This window comes from Macaca thibetana, chromosome 11, assembly GCF_024542745.1.
Source record: "Macaca thibetana thibetana isolate TM-01 chromosome 11, ASM2454274v1, whole genome shotgun sequence".
Lineage (NCBI taxonomy): Eukaryota > Metazoa > Chordata > Mammalia > Primates > Cercopithecidae > Macaca > Macaca thibetana.
Window position 1 is genome coordinate 96,710,006 of NC_065588.1, and position 16,323 is coordinate 96,726,328.

The 16,323-nt window shown below is 43.4% G+C and overlaps 1 protein-coding gene across 1 annotated transcript in view; it reads left to right on the forward strand.

The window, feature by feature from the left end:
* The first annotated feature begins 1,737 nt into the window (after positions 1-1,737).
* SLC17A8 (solute carrier family 17 member 8) overlaps positions 1,738-16,323 on the forward strand; it is a 64,749-nt gene continuing 50,163 nt past the window's right edge. The window contains exon 1 of the mRNA XM_050746983.1: positions 1,738-2,267. Coding sequence (XP_050602940.1) covers positions 2,167-2,267 — 101 coding nt within the window. The 5' untranslated portion in view covers positions 1,738-2,166. The remainder of the gene's footprint in view (positions 2,268-16,323) is intronic.

The following is a 16,323-nucleotide window of genomic DNA, read 5'->3' on the forward strand; positions in this document are numbered from 1 at the left end:
GATCGAGACCATCCTGGCTAACACGGTGAAACCCCATCTCTACTAAAAATACAAAAAATTCGCCGTGCATGGTGGCGGGTGCCTGTAGTCCCAGCTACTCGGGATGCTGAGGCAGGAGAATGGTGTGAACCGGGGAGACAGAGCTTGCAGTGAACCGAGATCGCGTCACTGCACTCCAGCCTAGGCGACAGAGTGAGACTCGGTCTCAAAAAACAAACAAACAAACAAACCAACAAACAAAAATGCTTAACACAGAGCCGGGACCCTAGAAAGAGCTCAAAAGATATTAGCAATATTTAGCCTACCAAGGATTCAGCACGGACTTAGTCAAACTTAAGTCAAATCTTGGAGAATATGGACAGTGGCTTGCAGAGGATATTGACTGGTCTTGTGAAAATGACTCCTGGGGAGCCTGAGAACCTACAGCCTATGATTTGTCAGTTGCATGCAGACTGGGGGATTAGAACACAGGAGCCTCAAAGATGAAGAGTTTTTTTTCCACCACAGTAGCAGTTACAGAGGCGTCATCCTGCTGCCCATAAATGTGGCTACAACGTGTAACATTTCAGCCCCAGTTCAACAAGTATTTAGGTAACACCCACTCCCTGCCAGGTCCTGCTGGGGCAGAGGACAGGTGATTTGGAGGCACAGAGGAGGGACATCTCACCTTGCCTATGCAGTTTTCTAGAGGATTGATATCTTAGCATGACCTGAGAACCCCTAGAAGTTACCCAGATGAAGGGGTGCAGAGAGTTACCCAGGCAGAGGGCATAGCTTGAATAAAGCCCAGAGGCGATAGGGAGCTGGCTGAGTTCAGTGAAATGAGGATGTGGAAAGCAGAGTGACAAGAAGAAAGACTTGGGGTCCCAGGGAAAGGTCTTAGGTGCCATGGTAAAGAATTTTATTGTAAATAGTGCTGCAATAAACATACGTGTAGATGTCTTTAGAGTAGAATGATTAGAATACATGGACACAGGGAGGGGAACATCACACACCGGAGCCAGACGAAGGTCGGGGGGCAAGGAGAGGGAGAGCATTAGGACAAATACCTAATGCATGTGGAGCTTAAAACCTAGATGATGGGTTGATAGGTGCAGCAAACCACCATGGCACATGTATGCCTATGTAACAAACCTGCACATGACATTCTGCACGTGTATCGTGGAACTTAAGGTTAAAAAAAAAAAAAAGGCCATCTGGAGGGAGAAAAGGGGAAAACACAACACAAAAATAATTTTATTTATCCTGAGGAGTCAGTGGAGAGTTCTAAGCAGGTTCTTGATATCTTTCGGCTCAGAAATCTTCAATTAGATGGTCCCAAATGGCATCTACTATCATACTTTAAGAGAGCCTGCTCTGTTGATTAGGAGCAAATAAATGTCCTCCTGGATGTATGTGGCCTGGGGTTGCATTTGGGCTACTCAAATGCAAGTTCCTCCTGGGACCACATCCATGCTAGTGGCTGGCTGAAAAATGGCTTCATGGCTCTCATGAGGGGAATAAAAGGCATGGAGTGGTGGCTGTGAGCCTGTCTGCAGGGCCAGACCTCAGAAAAGCAGAGGGCTGTAAATGTTTCATAAACTTCTCTCTGGGAGCTTGCTCTGGCTGAGAGCCCATTCATAAGCCGAGGCGGCTGAGGGGCAGGTATTGTGCCGGTTACTATAGCATCACCTTGGAAAGGCTCACTTGGTGAGAGCCGCAGGCGAGCTGGGGTGGGGCAGGAGGGGGACGCGGCTGGCTGCAGGGGCTGGAGCTAGGCCACGAATGCTGCTGCTGGTCTCAGGACTTCTGGTGGTCCGGAGTTCATGTTAGCGTCCCCAGCTGCAGCCCAGGGACGGAGAGAGGCTGCGCTCAGTCTGAGAGTGGCTGCCTGAGACAGCGGCCACAGGCTGCTGCAGAGCGTGTAGCTTTTGCAAGGGGCTGAATTCCCAGCCAGACATCCCTTGGCCTCTTTTTTGGAGGGGTGGGGAGCAGAGAGAGGAGGGAGTTGTCTTGGAAGATCCGGGCTGGGTTTCATCTCCTTTTTGATTTTGAGTAGTTCCCTCCATGAGAACTGACTTCCAGGTGTTCACCAAGGGAAACAAGGTGGTCCTCACACTGGAAATGAGAAAGGATGACAGTTTTTGAGACTGACTGTTAACGGCTCAGAGGTACCCTTCATTCAAAATGCCTTTTAAAGCATTTGATACCTTCAAAGAAAAAATTCTGAAACCTGGGAAGGAAGGAGTGAAGAACGCCGTGGGAGATTCTTTGGGAATTTTACAAAGGTAAAGTTTGAATGCGAACTTTAGTTCCTTTCTGAGTAGCTTCGTATTGCCAATATGTGAGAGACTTGGTATCACGTTTTTAAAACCACACTTTAATGTGGAGAGGATGGGTCAGATTAGATCCTTCTGGAGCCCCTTCTAGCTCCAGTAGTCTATGTCTGGAGGAAAAACAGATGCATTAAAAGTATTGGGTTCTATTAGGAAAATATCGAGACAAGTATTCTGTTTATATAGCTGGATTAGCACTTTCTGGAGATGATGATATTGCATGTGGTATGTTTGGCATTGAATTAGAAAATACTTAGGGAGATAATATTTTATGTTAATTCATTAGTAATGACAAATATAGTTATGCCTTGAACTGAAATAATTTTTATGAGTTTTTCACTGAATCTTTCCACTATAAATGAAAATTAAATATTTGTAATTTTTAGCTTATTTAATAAAATATGTAAAGTGGTTCCTGATTGTATAGTTTGCAAAGAGGATAGTTACACATTAGTTTGAAGGAGGTAACTTAAAAAATTTCTTTAAAGCAGAAAATCTCACATAATTGCAGTGGGAAAATGTTAAGTACTATCATTGAATTGAATGAGATTTTAGTCCAAACCAAAAAGTAAATATTTTTTAAAGTAAAATATATTAGTGGAAGGTGAGTTTGCCATAAATGAATGAATTAATGTGATATTTTTAATTTATGAATTTGTATAGACATAGTAAATGCCTTCTCAAATTATATAAATGATTTCGTAAGTGGTCCTTATGTGCAAGGTAAAATGACTGCTTTATCTCTCTGATAATAAATAAATGTGAAAAATACCTTTGATAAGCTTTTCATTTGCTTGGATGATTATTTCTAATCCTGGTGAGTGAAAATGCCATCTGGTGTGTCCTTTAACTTTTCTGTTATCTCTTAAATTTAAAAACTTTTTCATTTAAAGGACTATTTCCAGGCAATCTGAGATTCATCCCATTTCTTGTGTTTTAAGACACATATGCTCCTGTCAGTGTTAAATTTTCCATTGTATCACTGCTAATAAACTTTCCTAATAAAAAAAGGGTTGGACACCTTATTATTTTAGTAATTAAAGACAAAAAGGCTTCAATCAGACCTACACTGAATTAGCATATCTAGATGAAAACCTAGCTCAGTGACAGCAGCAGAAACCAGCCAAATATAGAAAAAATTACAATAACATTTTTTTCAGAGTGTTTTATCCTTCCGTTGAGCACTCCCCAGGTAACATCTTATTGTGATGGCGTTCATTTGATTAGAAATGCAAAAATAATTTTTGCATAATAAACACAATAGCTTAATTGGCTTATTCAAGTGATGACAAAGGAATCTGGCAAAGTCAAGAATGAAAACCATAGGCCAGGCACAGTGGCTCACGCCTGTAATCCCAGCACTTTGGGAGGCGGAGGTGGGAGGATTGCTTGAGGCCAGAAGTTCGAGACTAGCTTGGGGAACATAGAAAGACCATGCCTCTACAGAAATATAAAAAATTAGCCAGCATGATGGCGCATGCCTGTCATCTTAGCTTCCCAAGAAGTGGGAGTATTGCTTGAGCCCAGACATTTAAGGTTGCAGCGAGCCAAGATCGTGCCTCTGTACTCCAGCCAGGGTGACAGAGTCAGACTCTGTCTCAACAAAACAAAACAACACAAAAAACAAAACAAAATCAAAAAACCCATGACATTGGGCCATACTCACCATTATAAACAGCAAACTCTGCCTTAGTTTATAAAATACTTGATATAAAAAAATACTTAGGAATTTTCTTTTCAAACTTAAGTTTAATTGCTTTTTTTGAAATTTAATTGCTTTTTTCAATAGGAATTATTGATCTAAGAGCCGGTTTTGCTATGTTGGATTGGAGGAGCCACATGGAGATCTTTTTGTTTACCAAATTGGTTTGCTTAGGGATATAACAAAATTGGTGATTTTCCAAAATGTGTGACCTCAACCAGAAATTGGGCTCTGTGTCTAGGACTGTTTGAACAGTTTCCTCAGAACAATAGAAAAACAGCTAGCACAGTGCTAGGGACAGAGAATGCACTAAATAAATGCTAGATATTTTCATGGTTGTCCTAATTGTAGAATGGCTTTAGAAAAAATAAAGCCAAGGTCAAATCCCTGTTTTCAGTGATCTATAGAGAGAAATTATTGGCAGAAAAAGTGAAAACAGACATTACTTGAGCGGTGATTCAAGTTGATCCTCAGTTCTAGTGAGGAATTATTAAGACCAGCTCTGCCACATGTTTGACATTAACCACAGGTATATAAGGTAATTGTATGTAAATGACCCTGCCCAGAGCCTGGCATATACTGGGCATTTCCCTCTCATTTCATTGCTTTTCACGTAAAACCAGTTGACAGAATCCGACGTAAAAAAATCACAAAGAACTGTTTTCTGTTTTGTAGGGAATTTGGAAGCTAGAAGCCCCTACATTCTCACTTACAAGGCAATGTAAATCATGGCTGTGTAATAATGTTTGAGGCTGAGGTCATCATCTAAATGGAATTCTTGAGATGCTTTTTAATCACAGTATTCCTCACGGTCAGGGGAGTGGCAATTGCACAGGGAAGCATTTGAGAGTTCGCACACAGGGTTGATTACAGTCAGGCATGATTAGCCTTCCTGGAAAACAGTCATTGATAAGAAGCAGCTGAGCAATTAATCAGCTAAAGGTAAAATAATATATTAGAAGTGTAGGAAGAAAGAAGATGCACTCATTTATAGTTTAGTATTGCATTATATAGATGACATAGAAAGCATTCAACTTGGAAATTAATGTCTAGAAATTGACATGCAGATTTGTTCAATTTAAATTACAATTTATGTATCCTTTAATTGTTCATGTCTAAAAAACATAATAGTGACAAACAAAACAGTATCTTTCAGACACAGTAAACTCATTTAATTCTATTAAAAACCCCATAGAGAGGGGATTACTATAATTACAACTTTTCTTTTTTTTTGAGATAGGGTCTCGCTCTGTTGCCTAGGCTAGAGTGCAGTGATGTGATCATAGCTCACTGCAGCCTCAAACTCCTGGTGTCAAGCCATCCTGCCTCCTTGGCCTCCCAAAGTGCTAGGATTACAGGCATGAGCCACAGCATCTAGCAACAATTTTACAGATGAGAAAACTGAGCCACAGAGAGGTTAAATAGCTTGCCCAAGGTCACACAGCTTGTAAATGGCAGAGCTGGGTTTCAAACCAGATGTTCTGTGCCCATCATTCCTAATCACTACATTATGTTATTTCTCTAATCAAGTATCTTTCCTCTTCCTACTCACTGTCTTGATATTGGGCCGCTTATTTAGGGAGGTATACTTGGACTGCAATGTAGCCAGCAACTTCTGGACCTGCTGGCAAGTATGGGCTATTCTCCTAACTGGTTGTACCTTTATTGAAGGCTTTCTCCAAGGGAGGCTTAAGGGGAGTCTGGTCTCTTTACAAGTATGTCTCTCTTCCCTTTAAATGAAACTAGTCCCTGCATTGTGTCTGTCCTTAGCATTCAGGAGTATGCCAGATATGCACTTCCTGCTCCATCAACAAAGGTGAGTGTGTTAAAGCTTGCTCTGAGATCAGGCGATCTTGGGTTCCAATTGCTGCAACATCCCTTACTTCCCTGCCTGCATGACCTCTGGTAACTTGGCTGCAATGGGGTGACTCTAGGAAACCAAGTCAGATTACATCTCACACCTGCTCAAAGCTACCTCACTCAGAGTTAAAGCCAGGGCCCTTTCAATGGCCTTCAAGGTCCTCTGTGATCTAGGACTTTTGGACGGCTCTCTGAGTTCATCTGTGACATTTACCTACCTCACTCTACTCTGGATTCACGGGCCTCCTGGCTCTTATTAGAACTCCCTAGATCCACTCCTGTCCCAGCTTTCGCCCTATGTTTCTTTTGCTTAAATGCTTTCCTCCCAGATAGCCTAATGGCTCATTCCCTCACTTTCTTCAAGCCTCTGCTCAAAGATCCCCACTTTCCTGGCCATTCTATTTAAACATGAAGCTCACCTGCCCTCCTCCTGCCCTCTTCTCTGTCCCTCTTTCCTGCTTTACTTCACCTCTGTCTTAGGTAGGTTCCCTAAAAAGCACAGCCTGAGACAGGGATTTGGGTGAGCCTATAATGTGATTGAATGAGCTTTTCCTGAAAAAACTGGGAGGGAGTAAAACAACAAAGGAAAGGAGAGGCTGGGTGAGGTGGCTCATGCCTATAATCCTAGCATTTTGGGAGTCCAAGGCGGGCAGATTGCCTGGGTTCAGGAGTTTGAGACCAGCCTGGGCAATACGGTGAAGCCCCGTCTCTACTAAAAGACAAAAAATTAGCCAGGTATGGTGGCATAGGCCTATAGTCCTAGCTACTCAGGAGGCTGAGGCAGGAGAATTACTTGAATCCGGGAGGCAGAGGTTGCAGTGAGCCGAGACCACACCACTGCACTGCAGCCTGGATGACAGAGGGAGACTCCGTCTCCGAAAAACGAAAAAAAAAAAAAAAGGAAAGGAGAAAGAGCCAAGCAAGGATGCACGCTCACAATGCCCGGGGGCCAGATCCACAGGGGAAGGCTCTGGAGCATAAGCCGTGTGCTGGTCCTTCCTTTGGGGCAAGTGGGGCAGCCTTTTATATCTCTGCCTCAGTCAGTCATCAGCTCTGGGTTGATGGGAGTGGGTGAGGGGTTTCTTTGGAGGCCACTGAGCAGTGGGAAGTTCTCCAGGGTTCCTCATGCCAAGACTAGAAGCCCAGGCAAGGAGTCACCATGGTGGCAAGGGTCATGGGTCCTGATCCTCAGGAGGAACCAGAACCGTCACCTCATCAAGGGAGCAGGAAGAAATGTGTTTGGCACCTGGGTGGCCCACTCGGACATCTCCTGATACTGCCTGGGCTAGTTTTATTATTTTTTTAATTTTAATTTTTAAAATAATAGAGATGGGGGTCTCACCATGTTGATTAGGCTGGTCTTAAACTCCTGGGCTCAGGAGATCTTCCTGCCTTGGCCTCCCAAAGTGCTAGAATTACAGACACGAGCCACCGCACCCCGCCTAGTTTTAACTGTAAATGGGAAAATACAGCAACCATGACCCGCTAGCAGCTCTGGAAGTAGAACTGTGCTTGCCTATCAAGGGGATCTGGGGAGTGCGCGATGGTGTCTATGACAGCCCACCCACTGTACCGCTCAGATCAACTTGCTTCTCACATGAAGTTCATGCCATCTAGGTACAGCTTCTCCAAGACTCTATGGTTGTAATTCCCGAGGAGCCTTCCAAAGAAGAGTTATTAAGACGGAGTCCAGGTCCCACTGTGATGACTGGTCCCTCCTCTCCCCCACTTTTGATTCCCCTCACTTCTGTTGGTTTGCGTGATGGGTTGCCCCAGCTCTTCATCTCTGAGAAGTCTAAATCCTTGGTTAACATAAACTCACCAGGTCATGGTTGCTGTATTTGCCCACTGAGAGTTAAAAACTAGCCAAGGGAGTATCAGGGGATGTCTCAGCGGATCATCTGGGTGCCAAACATATTTCTTCCTGCTCCCATGATGAAGCAACAGTTCTGGTTCCTCCTGAAGATCAGGATCCATGACCCTTACCACTGTAGTGACTTCTTGCCATGTCTTCCGGTCTTGGCACAAGGACCCCAAAGTGACTGAGCAGCGGTCATAACCATATGTTGACTGAGATTTCCATTGTGTTCCTAAATGAAAGAATTCCTCCTTGTGAATCAGGATTTCTAGACCCTCAGAGCCTAAGTTGAAGAGATGAGACATTCCTCAGGTGGGTTACTGGGAATGATGGCAAGTGGGGCCACTCCTTCTCTCATGCCTTGTTTCTTTGACCTGTGTGTTCTGCCCATTGGGCACACAGCACCATATCATAACTGTTGGGTTTTTTGTTTGTTTGTTTGAGATGGAGTCCTGCTCTGTTGCCCAGACTGGATGCAGCGGCTTGATCTCAGCTCGCTGCAACCTCTGCCTACTGGGTTCAAACAATTCTCCTGCCTCAACCTCCCGAGTAGCTGGGATTACAGGCACCCACCACCGTGCCCGGCTAATTTTGTATTTTTAGTAGAGATGAGGTTTCAGCATGTTGGTCAGGCTGGTCTCAAACACCTGACCTCAAGTGATCCGCCTGCCTCAGCCTCTCAAAATGCTGGGATTACAGGTGCATAACTGTTGGTTCATGGAATATACTGCATCATGGAGTATAGCACCTTACCCTCCCAAGGCTTCATCTCCAAGCTGATGTCGCAGCTGCATCTTTGAGAAGCGTCTTCAGAGGCTGGGTGCTGTGGCTAACACCTGTAATCCCAGCACTTTGGGAGGCCAGTGCAGGTCAGGAGTTGTAGACCAGCCTGTCCAACATGGTGAAACGTGTATTTATATATATATACGTCTATATATATATATTTGAGATGGAGTCTTGCTCTGTCGCCCAGGCTGGAGTGCAGTGGCTTGATCTCTGCTCACTGCAAGCTCCGTCTCCCGTTCACGCCATTCTCCTGCCTCAGCCTGCTGGGACTACAGGTGCCCATCACCACCCCCGGCTAATTTTTTGTATTTTTAGTAGAGACGGGGTTTCACCGTGTTAGCCAGGATGGTCTCCATCTCCTGACCTCGTGATCCGCTCTCCTTGGCCTCCGAAAGTGCTGGGATTACAGGCATGAGCCACTGCGCCTGGCCAAAACATGTATTTTCTACTAAAAATACAAAAATTAGCTGGCGTGGTGGTGGGCACCTGTAATCCCAGCTACTCAGGAGGCTGAAGTAGGAGAATTACTTGCTTGAACCTGGGAGGCAGAGGTTGCAGCGAGCTGAGATAGAGCCACTGCACTCCAGCCTGGGTGACAGCAACACTCCATCTCAAAAAAAAAAAAAAAAAAAAAAAAAAAAAAAAGAAAAGAAAAAGAAAAAGAAAAAAAGCTTCTTCAGCTCAGCTCTGGCAGGCTGTCAGCTTCTGGATGGTGTGGTATATGGCGAGGCTTAGGGATCCCATTGTCATGTGCCCACTGCTATGCCATCTTCACCATAAATTGGGTGTCTTGGTCTGAGAAGATGTGATGGGAGATCCCATGTTGAGAAATCAGACAGTGAATCCTCAGATAGTGATGCTGGCTGAGACTTGTAGTCTGAATAGGCAAACTCATACATGGAGTATTTCAACCCCAGTCAGGATGAATTGCTACCCTTTCCAGGATGGAAGGGGTCTGTTATAAACAACTTGTGACCAAGAAACTTGTTAGTCCCCTCAGGAATTGTGCCATCTCAGGGGCTCAGCATTGGTCTTGCTGCTGACAGCAGCAGGAGCTAGCTCAGTCTGGTGAGTGGAAGCCCCGACACAGCCTCCATCCCTACTGCCATGGTTACTCAGTTCACAAGTGCACTGCTGTAGCACTGGGTGGCTGAGGATGGAAGCTGGCTGACATCAACTGGCCAAGTCAGCCTGTCTATCGTCTGTTTTGTGCCTCTTCCAAGTGGCATGTGATAATGTGCAATCAGGAGAGCTCATACTAGGCATCCACTCTTATAGACTGATCCACATCCCTTCCCCAGATCTTCTTCCCAGTCCTCCAATATTGCTTTTTCTGGCCCCTGACCTCCAGTGAACTCATTCACCACTGCCTATGAGTCCATGCATATCCCTACCTTTGAATGTTGCTCTTTTCATACAAAATGTGTGGCCAGGAGACTGCTCAAAACTCTGCCTATTGGGAGGCTTTCCCCCTCACTGTCCTTCAGGGCCATCCCTGGGGGGGCTGGAGTATAGCAGCAGTCCATTTGCAACATGCTGTAACATACCAAATTGACCAGCTCTGGACCAAACTCAGTTTTTTTCCTCCTGTAATTTGTTCACGGGTGTGAGCTTATGGGGAGGCATTGGTACAGCAGATATGGGTCATGTGGAAACCTGGCCTCTCTCACATGGGCTTACTTGTGCCCTGTGGCCCTGCTGGTGTTAGATTCCAGATGGATCACTTCCATCTCATGATGAACAGTTGGACGTCGCAGGTCTGATAGTACCTAGCTCATGACAGGTCGTTTTGGCTGCATGGCATCTTCATATTGCATGGTCAGATGCTGTGTCTCCACCAGGACTCAGTAACATGGCATGACTTGTTTTTTGTCTGTTGTGTATTTCTCTACTATAGATGATATGGCTTTGTCCCAGAATCCTAAGGCTTTGTGCTATATTTCTCCTATTGAGTTTTGACAGAAACCTCATATACTGTCTTTTCCTATTCAGATGACTTTAGTGCCAAGGGTATGCTGGAGAATACAGCCCTAGTGGCAAGATCACTCTTATTGCAGCCTGGACTTGCTACAGAACATTTTCTTGTTTTTGGATTTCATTAAAAATCAGCAGTTTTTTATGTCATAGAATAAGTGGGTTAGAACAATATTCCCAAGTGTTGAATACACTGCCTCAAAAACCCAAAGAGGTCTGCCAACCATTGTGCATCTTCCTTAGTGGCAGGAAGTTCAAAGCACAATAACTTTTCCTTCACTTTGAAGGGAATGTTCTGGAATGTCTCGAACACTAGACCCCTGTGAACTTCGCCCATGTGATGGACCTGTGATCTTTGTAGCAATTTTTTCCCACCCTTTGAAGCACAAATGTCTTACTGAGGCATCCAGAGTACTTGTCAGTTCTTGCTCCTGAGGTCTAAACAACATAATGTCGTCTATTGGTCATAATAGATCAATGTGATGTTCTGCAGCTGGTCCAGAAGGTCTCTCTGACTATATTATGAGAGAGAACAATCCACGGATATATACTGTCGTTCATCTCATGTCACTGTGAACTTCTTAGCCTCCTTTCTAATGGATATGGAAAGAATGCACCAGATCAAGACAGGCAAGCTATGTACATGAGTTAAGAGTGTGGTAGTTCCCTGCCATCCACCATGATCCCTTCTTTTTTTTTTTCAGGGGCCCAGGCTGGTGAATTACATTGGGATCTAATGGGGGATACCACCTCTGCATCCTTTAAGTCTCTGAAGGTGCAATAATCTCTGTCATTCTGCATAATATAATACTGTTTTTGATTTATGTTCTTACCCAGGGATGACAGTTTTAAGGATTTCCACTTGACTTTTTTTCTATTACAATAGCTTTTATTCTACAAGTCAAGGAACCACTGAAAGGGTTTTCCAAATGCTAGGTGTCTGTCTTCCAATTATACATGTGGGAATCATACATGGGGAAATGACCACTGGGTGGGTCCAGGGACATGAACTCACTATGAGACGAACCTGTGCCAGGACTCCACTTATTACCTGACCCTCATAAGCCCCACTCTAACGGAGGCAGGATAGTGCTATAAATCCCTGAGTATCAACATCAGCTTTCCCCTTTACCCAAAAGTCTGCAAAAGATCGAGATATTTCTCTTTCTTCAGTGTATGTTTACCCAAGTTAATGGTGGTAGACTCCTTTGGGGAAGGACTGTGGGCATCATGACTGCATTTTCTTCTGCGGTGTTGCAGGTTCCTTAGTCACGGAACCTTCAGTCTTCTTCAGTCTTCAGCAAGAGAGTGTGACTTTCCATTGGGGTGACCAGCCTCAGCCTACTGCTCATTCATCAGCTCTTGATCTTTTCTAGTTTTATGTATATGAAACATACCCTTACTGGCTGCCCCTTTTTTTTTTTTTTTTTTTTTTTTGCTCCTTGGAGCACCATGTTCTATGATTCATCTCTGAGATTCCTATGGGCTGATTCCCTAACTGTCATTCTGAATTTCCTGCCCTTGCCTAGGATGGTTAAGTGCTGCCAATCATCCCAATTGCCACTGGTTCTGGAGCAGCACCTCCTACGGTAAGCCTCAGCCAGCAGAGGACAGCAGCTTCTGAGCATCTCAGTGTGCTGGTGGCCCCATCACCACTGCATCCCTTATTGTCTTAGGAGCAGGAGTATTCCTCAGGCCTCCCGAGAAATATAGTTCATTTGTGGGTTTTCTGGTCTTACATAGAAAATCCATTCCTGCATAGTCAGTTATTTGAGCCTTTTGATCTTTCTTTATAATCTGCTATAACAGTTCCCAACATTTCTCATTAAAAAAAAATAAGTTAAAGAGAGACCTTTTAATTGATCAAGAGTGTGATCAACATTAAAGATAGAACAATTACAGAATTCTTATATTCCAAATAACAGAGATCAAAACTTTACTTGAAGGAATAGAAGATAGCCAGTTTAATTATCAGCAATTCATCACTAAGACTGGTTCAAATTCAGCAATTTTTCTACCAGGCATTAAAAAATGAAATAGGCTTGTAAATTAGGTTTATATAACAATGAAGGAAAAGAGAGGATGTAGACCTGGACCAACCCAAGTCAGGACACTCTTGTGGCCTTGGGCGTTCTCTCCTGGAATGGATAATTTTTTATTCTTTTATTTATTTATTTATTTGAGACAGGGTCTCACTCTGTCACCTAGGCTGGAGTGCAGCGGCACAATCATACCTCACTGCAGCCTCAACCTCCCAGGCTCAAGCAATCCTCCCACCTCAGCCTCCTGAGTAGCTGAGACTACAGTTGCGAGCCACCATACTTGGCTAATTTTTAAAATATTTTGTAGAGATGAAGGTCTCGCTATGTTGCCTAGAATGGTCCTGAACTCCTGGGCTCAAGCCATCCTCCCAACCTCAGCCTGCCAAATTGCTGGGATTACAGGCGTGAACCACTGTGTCCAGCTTTCAATTTATTTTTTTTAAAGTCATGGTGGTCATGTCCTATATCTCTGTGTACAATGTAATAATGACTAGAAATTAGTACAGAATTACATTTTAAAATCACCAGGCTCTATTTTGTTTAAGCTCTATCTCTAGGAAAAAAGCGGCAGAGAACACATACCACTAGACTGTTCTGGATAAAACACATCTCTATTTTGTTTAAGTTTCCAAGAACTGTATTAGCAGTTTATCAGGACCATTTCTCTTAAGGCCTTTGCCGGGATGTTAGACCCTGTGTCATGGAACCATGCCCCCTTTATTAGTTTCCTAGGGCTGCTGTAACAAAGTACCACAAACCGGGTGGCTTAAAACAACAGAAACGTATTCTCTCACAATTCTGGAGTCCAGAAGTCCAAACACAAGGTGTTGGCAGGGTCAAGTTCCCCCTGAAGGCTCTGAAGGAGGCCTCATGCTTGCCTCTTTCTGGCTGCTGGTAGCTGCTGGGAATCCCAGGCATGTCTTGGCTTGTGGATGCATCACTCCAATTCCTGCATTTGTTGTCACATGGCCTTCTCCCCTGGTGTCTGGGTCTATGTGTTCAAATTCCCCTCTTCTTATAAGGACACCAGTCATGAAATTAATCTAGGATGACGTCATGTTAACTTGATTACATCTGTGAAGATCCCATTTCCAAATAAGGAATTGGGGGTTAGAACATCAACATATCTTTTTTGGAGGACACAATTCAATCACCTACCATATTGACGAACACTCCCTTATCCAACTTTACTACCCTACTCCCTCAAAATCTAGAACATTCAGGATCCATTCCTGGGCATACTTACCTGCCTCTTGATGTAAATGTTCATCAGATTCTACGACTCCTGCTCCCGGTATCTTTTCTTAGCTCAAAAGTATATTTTCTCATCTAAAGTTTATATTCTCTCTTTTTCCAACTTCTCCCAAATACTTTTACAACAATCAGATTTTCTAAGTGCTTCTTAAAGGTTGGTAGGGTCTATAGATTCAATACCTACAGAGTAAAGCAACCATATTATATATCTTGACATAGACATACTACATATTAACACATAGAAATAGTCTCCACTTCTGCAAGGAAATACGTTGTATCATTCAAAGTTCTTAGTTGCAATCAACAGAATCCACTCTAGCTAAAGGGGAATGAAATTTAGTAAAGAATGTTAGGAATTGGGCCAGGAGGAGTGGCTCACCCCTGTAATTCCAGCACTTTGGGAGGCCGAGGTGGGTGGCGGATCACCTGAGGTCAGGAGTTTGAGACCAGCCTGGCCAACATGGTGAAATCCCATCTCTATTAAAACTACAAAAATTAGCTGGGCATGGTGGTGCGTGCCTGTAATCCCAGCTACTCAGGAGCTGAGGCAGGAGACTTGTTTGAACCCAGGAGGCAGAGGTTGCCAAAATCACACCATTGCACTCTAGCCTGGGCGACAGAGCAAGACCCCATCTCAAAAACATAAATAAACAAAAAATAAAAGAATGTTAGGAATTGTTCAGACTTCCTGGAAGGATCAGGTCTGGATGCTCTATCTCTAGGAAAAAAGCGGCAGAGAACACATACCACTAGACTGTTCTGGATAAAACACAGCTGCTACCACTGGCTGCCTCTAAGTGCTGATTATATTCATGACTTGTTCCAGAAATTCTGCCACAGCAGTCACAGAGGAGCCAGTTGCCTCTGTTGCATTCAAAACCATCTGCACTACCATTCCCCTGCATGCTATATCCTCTTCTTGTTCTGTCCCGTATCTAAATCTTATTCAAGTGCTTCGGATTTAACAGAGTTCACCTCTCATGACTTCATTGTAGCTGCAAGAGAGTCTAGGAAAAGTAGTTTTTTTTGTTTTTTTTTTTTTTTTTTTTTTTTTTGTTTTTTTTTGTTTTTTTTTGCTGCTCCAGCAAGATTCAAAATATCAAGAAGTCATTAAGATATTTGACAGTGATAAATGATGGTTGTCTGCTCCATATGTGTGTTGCTAGTCTAATTTTTATTTTTCAACTTTTGATACAGACATGAGTACAAAACATATTTTTCTTATGTCTTGATTTTAACTACTAGAAAAGTAACAGTCCAAGTATAATGTTAAATGGCAACTGAGCTCACTGTGGAAGTGACAATAGGGAGTGGTGGGAACTGTGGTAAATTGAGAGCCAATTGTAACCATGACAGAGTGAGAGCTTGATAATTTCAGGTCTTCAGATTTTTCAGAATAAACAAGAAATCCAAGGTTTTATATCTTTGCTTGTTTCTGCTTTTTTGAGCTATCTTCTGATATTTATTTATTTATTTAATACAATTTTAAAAAGTAGAGATGGGGGTCTCACTATGTTGCCCAGGCTGGCCTCAAACTCCTACCCTCAAGCAATCCTCTCACCTTGGCCTCCCAAAGTTCCAGGATTACAGGTGTGAGCCACTATGCTGGGCCTTGGTTTTTAAACTCTGTCAATTAATCTAAATTCTTTTGTTTTTGTTTTTGTTTTTTTTTGAGATGGAGTTTTGCTCTTGTCACCCAGGCTGGAGTGCAAAGACATGATCTCAGCTTACTACAACCTCTGCCTCCTGGGTTCAGGTGATTCTCCTGCCTCAGCCCCCTGAGTAGCTGGGATTACAGGTGTGCACCATCATGTCTAGCTAATTTTGTATTTATAGTAGAGATGGAGTTTTGCCATGTTGGCCAGGCTGGTCTTGAACTCCTGACCTCAGGTGATCTGCACGCCTTGGCCTGCCAAAATGCTGGGGTTACAGGCATGAGCCACTGTGCCCAGCCAATTAATCTAAATTCTAAGGAAAAAAAAAAAAAAGCAAAAACCCATACACACATTACACCAGATAAACAAAACATGGTTATGAGTCACATATGGCCATTGGGCTGTCAGCTTGTCATCTGTGACTTAGGCTTTTTAAAGCCATAGAGACTATCTTTTTTTCCTCTTATTCATCTAATGATCCCTGCTGAGGTAAGAAGCAGTGACTCTCTGCTTAAATGAGGGGACAGGAAAGGGTCAAATTACCAGGAGAAAACAAAAACAGCCTAGGTTAATACCTCAAAATCTATGAAGCTGGGCTGAGTGCTAGGGATTTTTGGTTGTTGACTTTCTGAACTTATAATCTACCAGAAGAGGCAAATATCAATTTTAAAAATGAGAGACGTAGGTACTGTGAGAGCATTGACTGGGCTGGAGTTGACCAGGTGCACTTTATGGAGCTCCTTTTGAATGTGATGTGCTGAAATCCATGCTGATAAGATCCTATTTCAAATCTCAAACTAGCTCTGGGGATCGTATTTTAAATCCTCCTTCCCTTCTTTAAAATTTACCATTTATTGATTATTTATCAAGTGCTAGG